This window comes from Cervus canadensis, chromosome 1, assembly GCF_019320065.1.
Source record: "Cervus canadensis isolate Bull #8, Minnesota chromosome 1, ASM1932006v1, whole genome shotgun sequence".
NCBI lineage: Eukaryota > Metazoa > Chordata > Mammalia > Artiodactyla > Cervidae > Cervus > Cervus canadensis.
The window spans coordinates 120607697-120626115 of NC_057386.1; the positions used below are offsets into that span (position 1 = coordinate 120607697).

At 46.4% G+C, this 18419-nt stretch overlaps 1 protein-coding gene across 6 annotated transcripts in view; it reads right to left on the reverse strand.

Annotated features, from left to right (window-relative positions):
- Positions 1-18419, reverse strand: part of NOS1 (nitric oxide synthase 1) — a 197232-nt gene that overhangs the window by 69655 nt on the left and 109158 nt on the right. For all 6 annotated transcript variants that reach the window (XM_043440047.1, XM_043439998.1, XM_043440009.1 and 3 more), the window contains one exon: positions 13736-13862. In XM_043440047.1, the coding sequence (XP_043295982.1) occupies positions 13736-13862 (127 nt within the window). The remainder of the gene's footprint in view (positions 1-13735; positions 13863-18419) is intronic.

Here is an 18419-nt window from a genome sequence, read left to right on the forward strand (position 1 = left end):
CAACTTGCAGTCTTATTACAACTGTGCTTGTGTGCTAAGCCACTTCAGTCGTGTCCAATTCTTTGCAGCCCCCATGGACTATAGCCCACAAGACTCCTCTGTCCATGGGGATTCTCCAGGCCAGAATACTGGAGTGGGTTGCCATGCCCTCCTCCAGGGCATCTTCCCGACCCAGGGATTGAACCCACGTCTCTTACGTCTCCTGCATTGGCAGGTGGGTTCTTTATCGCTAGCGCCACCTGGGAAGCCCTGTTACGACTACTACTCCTTTAATTGTTACTACTGCACTATCACCCTGGGAGCAGGAGAAGGATTTGAATGAATTCTTCCCTCCATTCCCTATCTGCCCTTCTATCCCACTAAACTCTTAAGTTCTTTTACTTATGTCCCCACATGAAGCCATGTACAGACGACTCTACTTCCTTTGAAGGCCTGTCTAGACATCCTGAACTTCTTTATTTAGGATTCTATTTCTACTCCCGTCTCTCCCAGCAGATGTCCAGGTGATGGAGGTCGCCTCTAGGTGGGCCTTTGTGGTGACAAATTCCTCTGATCATGCCGGCAATCTGCATCCCTAGGAAAATAAAATCCTACCTTGTCCATATGGGAGGCACTGTAGCCATCCTTCCTAAATACTGGGCATCCATTAGCCAGTAAAGAAACTCTCTCTTGACACCCCAGAGTTTGAGGAGCAGCTGCAGTCCCAGAGTGGGGATAACAGACGTGGTGTTGGCATTTGGGGTCAGGCCCAGGGCCCGTGGGGGTGACAGAGGGGCAGAAGGCAGGGGTGGGGGGACCCTGACAAGGTGGGAGGAAGCCAGAAGTCTTCACAGGCAGGATGGATGGAGCGAGATACAGGCAATCAAAGAGGCCATCTGTTGAGGGTCCAGATGTGCGAGGGGTGGTCATTACGAGACAACTAACTGGGGGCTCAGGCATGGGCCATGCCACTCTCCGCCCTAGGCTGTGAAGGGCACACTTGAAACCAGGCATTAGGAGGCCTCTGGCAGGGCTGCTGTACTTGGGTTTTGATGTTTTAATTAGCCAGCAGTAATATTAGATGACTCAGGAGGGGACAAACGGGGAGATTAATATAGCAGTCGGGGGCCTGGCGTGGGGGATGCAAATGACTTTTCTGAGTGGGGACTGAAGTGCTTGGTCTAAAAACTCAGGATAGTGGCACTCGTGGGTTGTTAGGCTGGCGACACGGCACAAGCGGGCTTGGTAACAGAGTGTGTTCTTCCCTAGATTTGTGTTCAGGGTAGACAATGGAAACTTTTCAGGTGGTGGGAGACACTGACTCGACTTCAGTGGGTTCAACAGGAGGAATCCTCGGTGCTTGCTTCTAAATTTGCAAAGTAGGCTCTGAGCTCCTGGGAGTTTCAAAGGCTTTGTCAACACCTCTTCACTCTGGGAGTCTTTAGAGAGGTCCTGAGGAAATGGAAGGAAATGATCTTGCAGCCCAAGAGGAGATAGCAGGTGAGGTGTTGTCAGCCTTGGGCTCTGAGCCAGGAATTCAGCTTGTAGGATCGCTGGCAACTTGATTTCCACACCCCCTCCATGCCTCCCTTCTTTCTCTCTTTCAGCAAATACACAATGAGTACCTACCGCGTGCTATGGACTTGTGTTCTAGGCTCTACCGCGATCCCCACTCTCTTGGCAGCAGCATCTTACAGCGGCATGCTCTGAAGCAGGGGTTTGCAGACGGCGGCCCATGGGCCACATCTGGTCTACCCTCTCTTTTGGTATAGCCCATGGGCTAAGAATGGTTTTCCCATTTTAAACTTGTTGAATAAAACAGTCAAAAGAAGGATAATGCTCCACGACATGTGAAAGTTATATGATGCTTGAATTTCCGCGTCTGTAAATAGAGTTTTATTGACACCCAGCTACCGTCATTTGGTTCCATGTTGTCTATGGCTGCTTTTGAGATACAGTGGCAGGAGTGGGGGTAGTTGAGATGAAGATTCAGATGGAATGGCCCACAAAGTCACATATATTTCCTATTGCCTCCTTTCCAGGAAAACTTTGCAGACTTCTGATCAAAAGGATTGAATTCCAGTGGCTGAAAGCTAACCTATCTTACTTAAGTCTCCATTAACTTAAACATTAGTTATCTGTTTTATATATGTGAAAGTGAAAGTGTTAGTTACTCAGTGGTGTCTGACTCTTTGCAACCCCATGGACAGAGGAGACTGGCAGGCTACAGTCCATGGGATTTTCCAGGCAAGAATACTGGAGTGGGCTGCCATTCCCTTCTCCAAGGAATCTTTCCGACTCAGGGATCAAACCTGCATCTCTTATGTCTCCTGTATTGGCAGGCGGGTTCTTTACCAGTAGTATATATATGTCAATCCCAATCTCCCAATTCCTCCCACCCCTTTTTCCGCTTGGTATCCAAACATTTGTTCTTTACATCTGTGTCTCTATTTCTGCTTTGCAAATGAGATCATCTCTATAATTTTCTAGATTCCACATAGTTAATATACGATATTTGTTTTTTCCTTTCTGACTTACTTCACTTTGTATGACAGTCTTTAGCTAGGTCCATTCACATCTCTACAAGTGACCCAATTTCATTCCTTTTTATGGCTGAGTAATATTCCATTGTGTGTGTGTGTGTGTGTGTGTGTGTATGTGTGTATCATATGTTCTTTATACATATATCTTTATAGATGTTTGTATATAGATACCACTTTTTGCTGACACATCATTCACTTTGCTCTATCTCCAGTGCCAAGCCGGAGAAGGCAATGGCACCCCACTCTAGTACTCCTGCCTGGAAAATCCCATGGACGGAGGAACCTGATAGGCTGCAGTCCATGGGGTCGCTGAGTCGGACACGACTGAGCAACTTCACTTTCACTTTTCACTTTCATGTATTGGAGAAGGAAATGGCACCCCACTCCAGTGTTCTTGCCTGGAGAATCCCAGGGATGGGGGAGCCTGGTGGGCTGCTGTCTACGGGGTCTCACAGAGTTGGACACGACTGAAGTGACTTAGCAGCAGCAGCAGCAGTGCCAAGCACACACTACCTGTTCAACAAACATTTGAGGTCTGCTATGGACTGAACTGTATCCTCTCAAATTCATATGTTGAAGCTCCAACTCCCATTGTGACATATTTGGAGATAGGGCTTTTAGAAGGTAATTATGGTTAAATGAGGTCACAAGGGTGGGCCCCTAGTCTTACAGGATTAGTGGTCTTATATGAATAGGAAGAGACATCCATTTCTCTGAGTGCACAGGCTGTTTAAGGACACAGTGAAGGTGGCTGTCTGCAAGCCAGGAAGAGAGCCCTCACCAAATGTGACCACTTTGGTACCCTGACTTTGGATCTCTACCCTCCATAACTGTGAGAAATAATTTTCTATTGTTTAAGCTGCTGGGTCTGTGGTCTATTATTGTGGCAGCCTGAGCTATTTAATATAAGACCTAAATGTATTTCTAAATTGTGAAGTCCCTTAAATGTTAAGCTGAAAGCTTTGACCTTGAATGAGTAGACAGTGAGAACCCCTGAAGCTGCCTGGTGAAGAGGGTGGCCTTATCAAAGCCATTTTAGGAAATACATGAGTGCAAGGACTGTAGGAGGGAGAGGGTGAAGGCTGAGAGACCCAGGAGGGAGCTGCTGCACCAGGGCAGTTGAGAGGCCAGGAGAGGGGAAAACACAGCAGCAGCAGCAGATGACAGGAAGGGAGGAGATGGGAGTTGGGGTGTCAGGAGCAGGACAAGAGCTCTGTGGCTTGAGAGGATGGGAGAGAAAAGAACAAGTCAACACTGACGCAGAGGTTTTCCATCTGGGTAAGTGGGAGGATGTGAGACTTTTAGCAGAAGTTGGGAAGTGAGGAGCTAAGGTGAGGGGAATGTGGAGGGAGGATTTAAGGCTGGAAGATATACACTAGACATCAGAATCTTGGTGGTCTAAAAAGAGAGAGCAGGCACCCCATCCTTCAATCGCGGGCAGGAGGGTCACAATGAAATCAGGACAAGAGCTTGACAGAAGGGAAGAAGGGAGGTACCTGTGCACCACAGAACATCTTAGGATGTCCCTCCAATTCATATCTTGATGTCCTAACCCCCAGAATCTCCAAATGTGACCTTATTTGGAGTCTTTAAAGAAGCAATTAAGTTAAAATGAGGTCGTTAAAGTGGCCCTAATCCAATATGACTTGTGTCCTTACAAAAAGGGGGAAATTAGGAGACAGACGTGTACACCAGGAGAACGCCACATGAACATGAAGACCATCATCTACGAGCCAAGGAGAGGAGCCTGGAGCAGAACCTTTGCTCACAGCCCTCAGAAGGAACGAACTCTGTAGCCACTTTGATCTCAGACTTTTGGGTTTCCAGACTCAGACAATAAATTCTGATTGTTGAAGCCACACAGTTTATGGTGCTTCCTCTAGAAAACAGCTCGAAGAGATGAATCCAGGAGCTGAGGCCCAAACCTGTTCAAAGCGAGCCAGTTCTTATTTCTTTCACTGTTGGTACCAGTGCCAGCTCCTCCCTCTGAGGCCTGCAGCAACTTGCCCTGCTTGGCTTGCTGTAAAATGAGGGCAGCACGTTGGGGCTGAGCCGGGCAGCGGGCCATCCACACCAGGGGCCAGATGCCACACACCATGCCACAGCCCCTTCGCTGCAGCTCCAGGCAGTGCTGCTCCAATCTGTGGGTACCACCTTTTAGAGCAGCAAGCGTAATTATTAGGAGCTGCGGCAGCTCAGGTTCTAGAACAACAGGCCTGCAAACCAGCAGGTATGCACCCATCCATGCAATTAAAAAATTGCTACTTATAAAACTTAACCAACAGTGTTAAGTACACTGGAGTATAATTTCCTTGTAGTGTATTCAAAGCATGATTTCTAAAGTGATTCATTCTTTATAATAACTCCACAGAAGCTTGAAATTGCTTATTCTTCACCCCTCTTCTCTTTCCCCCCTATTCAATGGTCCATGTTCTCTATGGAGGATGGTTACAGAAGGGAGTGCTTGGGAGTCAGACTCATCATGGTCTGGGTTCACAGACAAGAGCCTCTGGAGATGAGGATTTTTGTTTGTTTGTTTTAGCCATCCTGTGGCATGCAGGATCTTAGTTCCTCAACCAGGGAGTGAACTCATGCCCCTAACAATAGAAGCACTGGGTCTTAACCACTGGATCCAAGGGGTCTTTAAGTTAGATTGTTGATGCTTTCTCCAAATGAGGTGATGCTTACAGTCATGATGACCTCATGAGAGAATTCGATTATTAGACAACTTTAAACCTGATCCCATTACCAGATCAGAATGTATATGTGCACTATGAATTAATTTTGAGGAATCCTGTGAGTATCTCGGGGCCCATCCCTCTTATATTGCATTGTACTATGTGTGTTTATTAAAAGCATTAAACTGCTAAATGTAAATATTTAAAATGCATGGCAGAAATAGAGACAGAGATGTAGAGAACAAACTTATGGATACCACGGGGGGCGGGAGGAGTGGGATAAATTAGGGGATTGGGATTGATGTATATACACTACTATGTACAGCACATATAATTAATGAGACCCTACTGTGTAAACCCTATTCAATGCTCTGCGGTGACCTAAATGGGCAGGAAATTAAAAAAAGAGGGGATGCATGTATACATAGAGCTTTGTAGTACAGCAGAAACTAACACAGCATTGTAAGGCAACTCTACCCCCCAAAAAATTTTTTTTAATTAAAAAAAATGCACAACAAGCTTTGTGATTAATGTTTCGGACTTTTTACCTTTTAAAACATCCTGGGACCCTCAGAAAATAGAAGTGGGTTGTGGCTCTGTGGGGCTCTGAGAGTCTCTGTGTGAAGGGAGTTTTGATGACTGACATCCATTTGTAAAGAGAAGAAGAAAAAAATGGTTTTGATCAAGGGGAAGAATCTGAATATGGTTTGAAGCCATAAATGAGCATCCAGAGTGCTATCACTGATTCACGAACCAGAATGCCATTGTCCTTCTCGGACAACACTCAGACAGCCTGCGTTGAATATGCACGCTCAGTCACTCAGTCGTGTCCAACTCTGCGACCCCATGGACTGTAGCCCACCAGACTCCTCGTCCATGGCATTTCCCAGGCAAGAACACTGGAGTGGGTTGCCATTCCTTCTCCACAGGACCTTTCAGACCCAGGGATGGAACCTGGGTCTCCTGCATCTCCTGCATTGGCAGGCGGATTCTTTACCACTGTGCCATCTGGGAAGCCCCTGCATTGAATATGCCCACTGTTAAAATAAACAGTTAGCAAAATATGTGGAAATTCCAGCAGGGCTGAACCCAAACACCCGTCAATTCAGGCCCTACTTCCTGGTTCCACCCTGCCTCTGACGGAAACAGGTGGAAGGACATGGAAGGCTGGTCCCCTGACTAAATGACCTGCAACGACCCTGGAGGTCACTGGGTAGGTGATGGTCCAGGTGGAGGGATGTGAAACATCAGCAAGACTGGGATTCTGCCACTGGGAACTGAGGGACTCTGTTCAATATAAATTCCTGGAAAGCATCCTTTGTGCCTGTTTGAGGGTGCTCCAGGAACCCTCAAACAGGTGGAGGAAGGGGTGGAACATGCTTTGTGGAAAATTTGACCTGAATGTCTCACTTCAGCCATGAGCCAGATCAAGGCCAAGGATACCTGGCCAGATACAGTTGGGGGCAGAAAAGTGCTTAGTCGCAGCTTCTAGTAGGGATTGGGACACTTTCTCACAGAGAGAAATGAAGTTCAAAATAGAGGAGGTTTCTCAAGTACTTAGAGACAGGCTTACGGCAGGGAGCAGTGAGCAGGCGCCCCCAAGGAGGCAACGTAAATGCAGCCGACGAAATCTGCTGGAGCCAGGCAGGGGGCACTCTGCGTGGAATGTCTGCGCATGATCCTACAGAACCCTAAATATCATGGTGTGCCAACTACCGTGTATGTGGCTATGTCTGGAGCTTGTCTAGGGAGCGGGAGTTTCTGGACACTGAGACAAATATGTCTCAGTTCTGAACTAATGTCTAGGTTCTGAACTCGAGGGCTGTGATTTCAATTTCATTTTGAGTGACATTTATTAAATGCCTATTGTGTGCCTCCTCTAGGCTAGGCCACTGTGTACCCACCGGTTCGTGGACTCCTCCTGGTAACCCATTTTTCAGATGAGGAAATGGAGGCTCTGAGATGTAAAGTGACTGTCCCTAAATTAACAACTGACAGGCCACAGAGCTGTGCATGGGCTCCAGGCCCTCGAAGTTCCCATTTTTTTTCCCCATCCAGGTCTTTACTGCTTCCCTCCTCTGCATATTCCTAGAGTCTGGCCCCGGAAGATAAAGACCAGATGCTACATTGATCTGAATGATTGACAAGGATGATGATGTCGCCATAAAGGGAAAGAGGTGTGCCTTTGCCACCAAGACTCAGCGGGTGGTCACCTTCCCTTTCTAGGCCATAAGGGTGTCACCTGCAAAATGGGGCAGTGCTTCTTGCCCTATCAGCCTCACAGGAGCAATATAACCATTAGCAACACTCCTTTACCTAAATACACAGTATGATGCCTAGATCAGCAATATGATAATCAGCTAAACAACGACAATAACAATAATGAACTTTTGGGGGAAGCACTTATTTTGCGCAAGGCCTTGTAGAGTTGAGAGTGGGCTGTAGAGCTCTATGGCCTGGGTTCAAGTCCCATCTTGCCCACTTACTAGTCAAGTGACCTGCCTCAAGCTATTAAACTCTCTGGGCCTCAGTTTATTCATCTGTAAAATGGGAGCAGTAACAGTACTCCATTGGGTTGGGTTGGAGATTAAATGAGATTGTGGATCTAAACTGCTTGGCACAATGTCTGCCATCGCTTAACACATATTATTTCTTATCATGAACAGCAGATGCAATTGTTTCGTATGGTATCTTCTTCCTCACAACTCCACGAGCCTATTATCCACTATGAGCTTCAGTGTGGATGCTAATCAGCTGTTTGACCAAGGTTACCAGGAGGAGAAGACCAAGCCTGGGTTGACCCCTGAGCTGAGATCGTGACCCCAGTGCTGTGGGTGAGAACAGGGATTAGAATGGCCGCACCCTCACAAGGTGGTATTGTTGTCAGCGTTACTGTTATTTTTATCCTGACATCATTAGCGTGCAGTGAGTCAGGGCTGACTTAGAAAGCTTCCCTGAAGCATGCTGGGTTGTCGCTGAGAAGCAGAGGGTTGGAATGGTTTGCCTTCATCCAGACACAGCCTGGAGGGGTCTGGCTGCCTGCTTTCGGTCTTCAGCAAAGCCAGCAGCACTGGCCACTTGGGATGCTTGCTCCTGAAGAGAGGGGCCCTGGACACCTCTGACCCTCTGAAGACTGGGAACCCATAAGCACTCCCCTTTATGCCTTATAGTTTGGAGCTCTGCAGAGAGGCTAGTGGAGGAGGCTGATACTTCCCTGGAAGGAGGGAAAAGCTTCTCAACAGATTTTGACATTTTGAAAGGCAACAAGCCCTATGTCCCCAGGGGTGAGGAAATGCCAGGTTGCTGATGAGGTGGTGGGGATGGGGTGGGCAGGGAGATTTCAAAATGAAAATCATCTCTCTGACTATCTGGCTGCCTTTGTCAGCAAGAGGCTGGAGAGAGGGGCAATGGGCTAAGTAAGAAAGAAGAACCCAAATGGAAATGCCACTTCCCCCAGACCCAAGACCCCTTACACTCACTAAGGGTTGGATGGATACTTAATTTGTATCTGAAAATAGACATTCTACCTCCAAGCATGACACAGTTCCACTCCTACAGTTCCACTCCTTAGGAAAGCAAATCAGGCATGCAAGAGAAATAGGTGCTTAATAGGAAAGGAAGCAGAGAAGGGCTTGAGTCAAATCCTAAGGTTTTGTGGGAAGAATGAACAAATAGCACCTTCTTACTAATCTAGGGGAACATTTCCACTTAGGAGGGTTATTATGTATGGGGCTTTTAGAATGGTGTCAAAACTCAAAGTATCTCAGGTGGAATTAGCACCAAAGACAACCTCAGCAATCAAATAATAATCCTCAGTAAGAAAAAGAAACATAGTTTGTCAGCCCTCGCGGTTTCTTTGAAAACTATAATGCTTTCCCCAACTTTCTTCTAGGCAAACTCCTACATGATCTTCAAAACCCAGATCAAAATGTCACCTCTTCTGGTAAATCTTTTCTTATACCTGCTGAGGTATTTATGGCCTCATAGTGTCTTGTGCCCCTCCCTATCTTAGGATTAACTGCTCTGTCCATGTGTGTATCTCCCCACACTCATCCGTGAAGGTCTTGAGGGCAGGGAGGGCAAAGTTTGCTAGCCTATGCTTCTACCCCAGAGGTGTGTACGTGGCAGTATTGAGTGACTATCTATTTGTGCAATGGGTGAATGGATTCATTCTACCCACCAGTGCAGGCCAGATATAACTTGTCAGGGGATGTTAAAGATAAGCATCACCAAGTCATTCACACACTATGTTCTAGTGACCAGGAATTTGAGTCTCACTGGCTCTACCCACTGCTGACCCAAGCTATCAGCAAGAGAGATGACCACTAGGTATAGACGCGCATCCCAGATTTCTGAGGCTAACTTAAGAGAAGGTGCTTTTACGGCTGAATTTCTGTTGAATCTGGACAAACGAGAGTATCAGGGAGAATGGGGCAGACCATAATATTCCTTCAGGGACCTAACAGTTGTCTGAGTCAGGAAGTCCTTTCTCATGTCTAGCCTGCATCTCTCCCACTTTCCCTGGGCTCTGTTGCCTTTTGCCAAGTCTTTGCATGGAAAATGCAGACCAGCTGCTCTTCCACCAGCTCCTGTTGGCAGGTAGTAGCTGGGCCTTTGTGTTCTTAACAATGCTACCCCCTCCCTGGATGTCTAAAAAATCAGCAAATGTGGGTTACAACTGGACAGAAGGGAGCCGATTCCAGGCGCTGCAGGTAAAGTGGCTTTGAGCAGATAGAGAAGAGGCGGAACATAGGAGCTGGTCTTTCAGGCCAGAAAGAAACTCATTGGGTTTTCTACTAATTTGCTTCGCTTGGGAAATGTTTCTGAGCCCTGTGGCTGTGGAGGTGTCTAGCAGGAGGTCGCCGAGCTGTTTGCTTAGCTCTGGGACTTCAATATAACTGAGCACTTGGGTCTCTGCTTCCTTTTCGCTCTATTTCTGAGAGGCATTTGGAAAATGAGTCTCAGACAGCAGAGCCTGGATAATCTCACAGGCCAGTGATTTTGAAGCTTATTTTGGGTCACAGACTAACAGCAACGTTACTCCTTGATAATGGTCAAGGAGTAAGTCCAAGCACTGCTGGTCTGTATGTCAGGAGCTCCCTGTCTAAAACTGTTTGGCCGTCTTAACCTCAGGAAGACTATCTTTTTCCCCTTTCTCCAGCACCCTTTCTCCTCCACAGAAATGGAGTTTCCATTTTAGAGGCAGCCTTAAGGCAAGTTCTCAGTGCCTTCCCCTAATTGCTATGGACTGAATGTTTATGTCCCCCTCTCCACCAAATTCATCAGTTGAAACCTAACCTTTATGTGATGGTATGTGGAGGTGGGGCCTTTGGGAGATGATGAAGTGATGAGGCTGGAGCACTCATGAATGGGATTAGTGCCCTCATAAAAGAGATCCAGAGAGAGCCTTTGCTCTTCTGCCACATGAGAGCATAGTCATAAGAAAGCGGTCTATGAGCCAGGAAGCAGGTCTGCACCGAACGTCAGATCTACCGGTGCCAGCCTCCAGAACAGTGACAAATACATTTCTGTTGTTTAAGAGCCACCCAGTCTATGGTATTCTGTTATAGCAGCCCAGACAGACTAAGACACTGATCGTTTCATCATGATGCCCCACAAAGGTCCCTGGGCCTATTAACCCCCCTGTCCTGTCCTCAGTATTGAGCCCTACTACTCAGGCTTGAAGTTGAAGGTTATATTTTTCAACTGGTCACTGTCTGACCAAGGTTAAAGGAAATAGTCATCAGACTGCAATGGCTCAGATTTCAGCAGGACTTTAAGGGTCTTTCTGGTGGGGTCAAGGCCTCCTCTGCTTCTTCCCTACAGCACAGATCTTAGGAGTTACTGCAGGCCAGTGATGATAAACTCTGATACCTAGAGCAGGTAGGTAAGGCAAATCAGTAAAGCCAGCTGGGTAATCTTGAGACAGAACACTTGCTTGCATATCAAACACATAAGAATATTCTTTATTCTTACAAAACATTGAAATCTTTCTCATCTTCCCTGAAATGTGTGAATCTCTTGGTCCATATCTACCTACCACTTATCCTAACTATTATAAGAAAACCAACAGTGCTAATGTTATGATAAATGACAACGAACAGTTGGTGGTAATGAGAGGGGCATAATGGAGAGTGGTGGGGATTGAGGCAAACTGGAGAGCCCATGCCCTGTGTAGTGGGGGCAGCAGTTACTCAGTCTGGGCAGACTATTTCCCCATAAGAATATAGGCTCAATGTGGTCAGATTGTCCATGTTCGTAAGAGAAGTTGCAAATATGATAGTTACATAAAAAATTGAAACACTGGCAATAAATTCAAAATATAAATATAAGTTATCTATAGGACAATATAGTGCAAACCTAACAAATCATGTCTACAGCCTGGATCTGGCCTGAGTCTGCCCCTCTCTGCCCTCCTTTGTCTTGGGAGGGTTTGCATTATGGCAACACCCTTTACTTTCAACTGAGAAAATATGAAGAAAACTCAAGCTTTATTTGTTCACTTAATCACTGATGGATAACAATAGTCCTCACACTCACAATATGACCTGGATTTTTGAGGACAGCATAATAGAAAACTAAAATTGTGCCTTGTCCACCAGACATTCCTAGGTGTCATTGTAGGAGACAGAGTGCTTGGCCACTGGCATCATGGGTCTGGCCTACTATTGCATCCCTGATGTCCTTTTCCTGGCCAGCCATTGGCAGCTAAGGAAAGCAAGTTCCACTGACGCTCTGGAATGTACCATCCTCCCCCATGAAGCTACGTACAGAGGCTACGGGTCACTGCTTACATGGGTTGGTGGTGAAAAGTGCTGTCCAAAGACTAAGCATTGAAAGAACGAGCTTGGCAACCCAGCCTGTGCCATCCAAGGCTTGAGGTGGGTGGAGGGAAGGAAGAAGATGGCCATTCCAGTAGTACTTTGCTGCAGCGCAGGGGAGGGGTGGGAAATTCACATGCTTCACCAGGGTTGCTCTGTTACCTGCCTGGGCAGGTGAGAAACAGGCTCTGCTAATCTCTAGCCAGATCTAGACACTCTCAGGAAACCATATTGACTCTGTTGTTAAAACCCTCCTCAGCAAATTGGCAAAGACTGAAAAGTCCGGTAACACTCCAAGCTGGAAAGGCTGGGGGGAAATAGTCATTCTCCTACTTATCAGATAGGAATGGTGCAACCTCTGTGGTGAGCAATCTGGCCATTTCTGTCCAAGTCACAACTGTATATGACCTTTGACTCAACAACTGCTTCTAGGAATTTATTCTTTTGATAAGCCCACCCATCTGCCAATGAGGTATTTGCACAAGGTCATTCATTATAGTGATGTCGTGGCAAAATATTGGTGATAGGCCATGTGTTCATTTTGGAGGCCTGGTTCAATAAATATGGCAGAGCCACAAAAGGGAATATTATGCAGCCATGAAAAAAGAACCAGGACTCTCTTCACCTACTAATCAGGACTAGTCTCCAAGATACATTAATACGTGAAAGAACAAGGTACAAAACAACACAGGCATATGGTGGAGATATTGTGGGTTCATTTTTGGACCAACAGTAATCCAGCAAATATCACAATAAAGTGAGTCACATGAGCTTTTTGGCTTCCCAGTGCATATAAAGGTTACATGCATTTTTATACTGTACTATGTGTGTGTGCATAAGTCACTTCAGTAGTATCTGACTCTCTGTGACCCTATGGACTGTAACCCACCAGGCTCCTCTGTCCATGAGACTCTCCAGCCAAGAATACTGGACTAGGTTGCCATACCCTCCTCCAGGGGATCTTCCCAACCCAGGGATCAAACCTGCATCTCTTACATCTCCTGCATTGCCAGGCGGGTTGTTTACCACTAGCACCACGTGGGAAGCCCATTCTGTACTTCTTATGCTGTAGTCTATATGCTGTGCAATAACCTTGTGTCTAAAAATGCACATACTTTAGCTTAAAAATAATGCAATTGGAAGAATGGCACCAACAGACTTGCTCAATGCAGGGTTGCCACAAACCTTCAATTCATACACACACACACACACACACACAAATTATACATGTAATAAAATGAAGTGCAATAGCATGAGGTTTGCCTATATGTGTGATGTGTTCTCATCTGTATAAAAACATAAGAAAATAATGTGTATGTATTTGTTTGTCTATGCATAAAACATTGCTAAAAGGGCTACAAAAATGATGAATAATGAATACTGCTTGCCTCTGGGGAGTGAAGCTATGTGGCTGGGATGAGGGAATGAGAAGAAGCTTTTACCATCTATCTTTTTTACCTTCTAAATTCAGAATCATGTGAATATCTTTCCCGGTAGAAACAATGAAAATTTGAAAACTGGCAAGCTAGCAAAGAAAACCCACCAAATCAAAGCCCAAAGCCACAGTCCAGGGTAAGTGCTGCTAGCCTCAGCCCCCACGCCATTTCTCCAGCCACGAAGGCTGGTTTTTTCCCCAAGGTGGCTTGGCACTTGTCTTCCCAAGAACATTCAGGGAACCGTGGAGTGTGGGTACCAGGCTGACACCACCACATACCTGCTCCTTCTCTGAGTACGGGTTGTTGAGGACGACGGGCATGTTGCCCTTCCCCCACAGATCATTGAAGACTCGGTCGTTCTCCACGCCGAGGGGCAGAGGTTTATGTGATTTGCCGTCCAGGTCTCTGAAAGGCAAGGCAGGAGAGGTTGAGGAAGACGCGACATCTGGAGTGACCGGCTGGTCACCCTGGTCTGAAAGCCCTGAGTCCGTGACGAACCCTCAGGGTTTCACCCACATGACCCTCCATGTAGCCAAGGAGCTTTGGGTCCACAGCCTGCTGCTTCGCAGGATCAAGCGTGAAGGTGAGCTCAACTGACTTGGCACCCACGGCTGGCACATACCCGTTGTGTGGAGACAGTTTCAGGATGACTGTGACATAGACTTTGTTTCTCCCTCCCCTGCCCCCAATTTCCTGATCTAGGAAGCCAGGAGGCCCCTCTCCTAGCAGAATCCCCTGCAGAACCCCTGGACGGCTTAGCATCTATGAAACCTAATGGTAGAAGATACAGGAAGCAGGAGGGACAGGTCAGAAAACCAGTCCTGTGGGCCAACGGCAACTAAGCACTGATCACAAGGCTAATGGTACCAGCCCAGGATACACAGGAATGATTCTGAAAATAAGGGGAACACAGCGACAAAAAAACTATTAATACTGTCGGTGTTGATTAAGAACTTACTGGTGTGTCAAGCACTTATATGTTTTAGTGAATTTAGTCCTTGGGACAGCCCGATGAGGTCAGAATGAATGTTTGTCACCGTTGTACAGACGGCATAAGTGAGACAGAAGCTAAGTCACTCAAGGTATTGCAGTCTGTCACTGTTGTTCAGTTGCTAAGTTGTGTCCGACTTTTTGTGACCCCCATGGATTGTAGCACGCCAGGCTTCCTTGTCTTCCACTATCTCCCAGAGTTTGCTCCAATTCAGGTTCATTGAGTTGGTTTTCCAGCCTACTCGTCACGTTTATTCTGAAGTGGAGGCTGTTACTATTACCCTCACTTATCATCACCACCATCAGCACCATCATTCTTACAATCGGTAACATCACCATCCAACTTTTCCTTATCAGCATCAGCATCGCTGTCACCACCGCCATCAAAAGTGCCCTCATCAACACCAATGTTGACATCATCATTTTCATTATCACCAACATTATTGCCAAAATCATTCTCATCCTTCTCATCACCATCACCTTCGTCCCATCAGAATCTTCATGACCATCACCATGTTCATTACCACCATCACCACCCTTGTGATCATTATCAGATGAGGAAACTGAGGCTCAGAGAGGTTAAACCACTCACCTAAGTCTCATAGTCAGGGTTGAAGGAGTTGGGGTTCAAACCCAGGCTTATTCCTGACTCTAAGCATGAAGCTTTCCTGGCTCTCTGCCCTTGAACTCAGATAGGTTCAGGAAGAGGCTATCTTGGCTAGACCATCCTCTGAGCTGGAGGGAAGTCGTGGCTGAGATGGGACTGACTGCGTCAAAATCCAGACCTCCCAACCTGCCCCACCTCGTCTCCATCCTTCTGCCCTCCTGCTTTCTAACTGTCTGCCTCTTTCTAACCTCCCTCCATTTCACTCAATGGCATCTGTCTGTTCCCCAACTTTGGGCAATGTGGCTTGCTCTGTGGTCCATCTCACTTTTGGTCCCAGGTGTGGAGGCTGGCCGTATCCAGCTCTCCATCCTATGTTCCCAGCTTCGGGGACTCTTGGCTCCATAAATTCCCCCAGCTCCCAACCTGGTGCTGACAGTCATTTGGGATGACTCAGGGGCCAGGGCCTGGGCTCTGAGTGTAAGGCCCTAGGTGGCCCCTCTGGCTGCTCGGACGGAGCCACCCAGAAGGCCCTCCTTGCTTTGTCTGGCCGCTTCCTGGTGGCCCATGCTGAAACCACTTCTGCTCATCTTGCTTGGAGAGGTCTGCAGTTGTAAGAGGGAACATCATGTTTTACTCTCTTAAAAATGTCACCAAAACACAGCAGGAGTGGTTCTTGATTACAGACATTTCCCAAGCCAGCGGTTTACCTACATGGTGATAAACAGAGCCATTGTCTGTGGAGACGGATGTTCTAAATGTCACGCAGCCCCTCTCAGTGCTAAAACTCCAGCTCCGAGGATGTCATGTGACCATAAGTGGGGAATCAGCAGAGAAGAGAGGAGTTTAGCGCTGTTTGAGTGTTGGTAATGTACCAGGTACCAGCACAGAAGTTATTTCATTCCTCTCAGTAGATATTAAAAGCCTCCCTATTTTACAGATGCAACAACTGAGACCAGAGGGGTTATGTTAATTTCCCAAGGTTTCTCAGCAAACACAAAGCAGAGCTGGGATTTGAAACTAGGTCTGACTGATGCTCGGCCCAGATCCTTCCTTTTTTGTAAACAGACTGGGAAAACGAGTCAGGATGCATAGGATAAGCCAGAGGCTAAAGAGCTAGGAATCCAGCATCTCTCACTGAATGAGGCCAGTTTACAAAGATTACAGGCTATGATTACCCAGGTGACCCTTAAAACGGCTCACACAGCTTGTCTTGTGTGAAGCTGCAGGGAGAGGTGCTTTTATCATCATCCTTTGCTTTTTTTTTTTTTTTTAAAAAAAAGCCTTTAACACTTTTGTTTAAATAATATATTTGAAGTGTTTTGTCAACACAAACTTAGGTAAGAGCCCTGTGATGAGCCGGGGAAGAATATTTTTATTTGAGACAACTGTAATGAGGTGAACGAAACTAGAGCCTGTTATACAGAGTGAAGTCAGAAAGAGAAAAGCAAATGTTATATGTTAACACATATCTATGGAATCTAGAAAAATGGTACTGATGAACCTGTTAGCCTGGCAGGAATAGAGATGCAGGTGTAGAGGATGGTCTTGAGGACATGGCAGGGGAAGGAGAGGCTGGGAAGAATAGCAGAGAGCAGCATGGAAATATATACACCACCGTGCGTAAAAGAGAGAGCTGATGGGAAGCTTCTGAGTAACACAGGGAGCCCAGGCCCCATGCTCTGTGATGACCCAGAGGAGTAGGATGGGGGTGGATGGGAGGGAGGCTCAAGAAGGAGGGGGTATGACTTGCTTTATTGTACAGCAGAAACCAACATAACAGTGGAAAGCAATTATCCTCCAATTTAAAACAAGAATATTTTTAACATGGGACCACAGGGAACATCCTTCAGCACCTGACAAGAAGTTATTTTGCCTCTCTGCATCCAGGGACAAAATCAGGAGTAGATTTACGTAGATTCTCCCGGCCCCAGGTTTTCAGTAAAAGTCAGCTCTGAGGAAGATGAGCAGTTTATTGCCATGAATTTGCTTAGCCTGGGATGTGTCTGTTTGCTAGGTTTATACGGGCAGTGGGATCCATGGGCTGTGGATTGGGTGGAGCTGGGTTCAACTCTCAGCTTTGCTGGTTGTAAGCTGTGTGACTTTGGATATTATGGTCACTTAAGCTTTCTAGTTCTCAGCATACTCATCTCTAAAAAAGGGTTAATAATAAAACCCAGTTCATGGGGTTACTGCAACAGGAGGTAAGGCTCACAGCACTTAGCCTGTGGCATCTGCTACTGCTTTGACTACTGATGTGTCTGTAGGCTGATCAGACAGAAGCAGAGAAAGGAAAATGCTAGTTCTTTCTAAAACAGTCAAGATTCCTCTAAGTCAGCACGGTCTAGGAGAACTTTCTGAGTCAATGGAAACATTCCACGTCTGCTTGCGTTTTTGGTATTTTAGCCATGGACCACATGAGGCAACTGAATACTTGAAATGTGCTTAGGGACTTCCCTTGTCATCCAGCGGTTAAGACTCTGCGCTTCCACTGCAGGGGTCATGGGTTCAATCCCTTGGTGGAACAAAGATCCCCTATGTGGCTCAGCTAAAAAAAAAAAGCACCTATTGTCACTGAGGGATTAATTGAATTTTTAATTTTATTTCACTTTAATTAGCTATATATAGTTAGTGGCTATAGCACTGGGTGGTGCTGGCCAAAGCCTTAATGTCTCTAAAGACTGAAGGCATATACGGCTCCTAACTGAGAAAGGGGCATCTTCCCTGGGGGCTTATGGGGACACAGGCAGGGATGTCTGCACTCAGACACTTTCTTTTTTAATTGAAGGATAGTTGACTTACAATGTTGCATTAGTCTCAAGTGTACAGCAAAGTGATTCAGTCATACATACATACATTGCTATTGTTTAATCATTAAGTTGTATCCAACTCTTTTGGGACTCCATGGACTGTAGCCTGCCAAGGTGCTCTGTCCCTGGGATTTCCCTGGCAAGGATATTGGAGTGGGTTGCCATTTCTTTTTCATGGGTTCATATACATATATATGTGTATATATACTACATATACACATATATATGTACATATATATATAAATGCACATATATTATATACAAGGATTCCCAGGTGGCTCAGTAGTAAAAAATCTGCCTGCTAATGCAGGAGCCATGGGTTTGATCCCTGGGTTGAGAAGATCCCCTGGTGTAGGAAATGGCAACCCACTCCAGTATTCTTGCCTCGAGAATCCCATGGACAGAGGAGCCTGGCGGGCTGTAGTCTCTGGGGTCACAAAAAGTCAGACACCACTGAGCTACTCAGCACAGCAGAGAGTATATTTGATTTACAGTGTTGTGTTAGTTCAGGTGTCTAGCAAATCGATTCACTGATACACACATACAGACACACACACA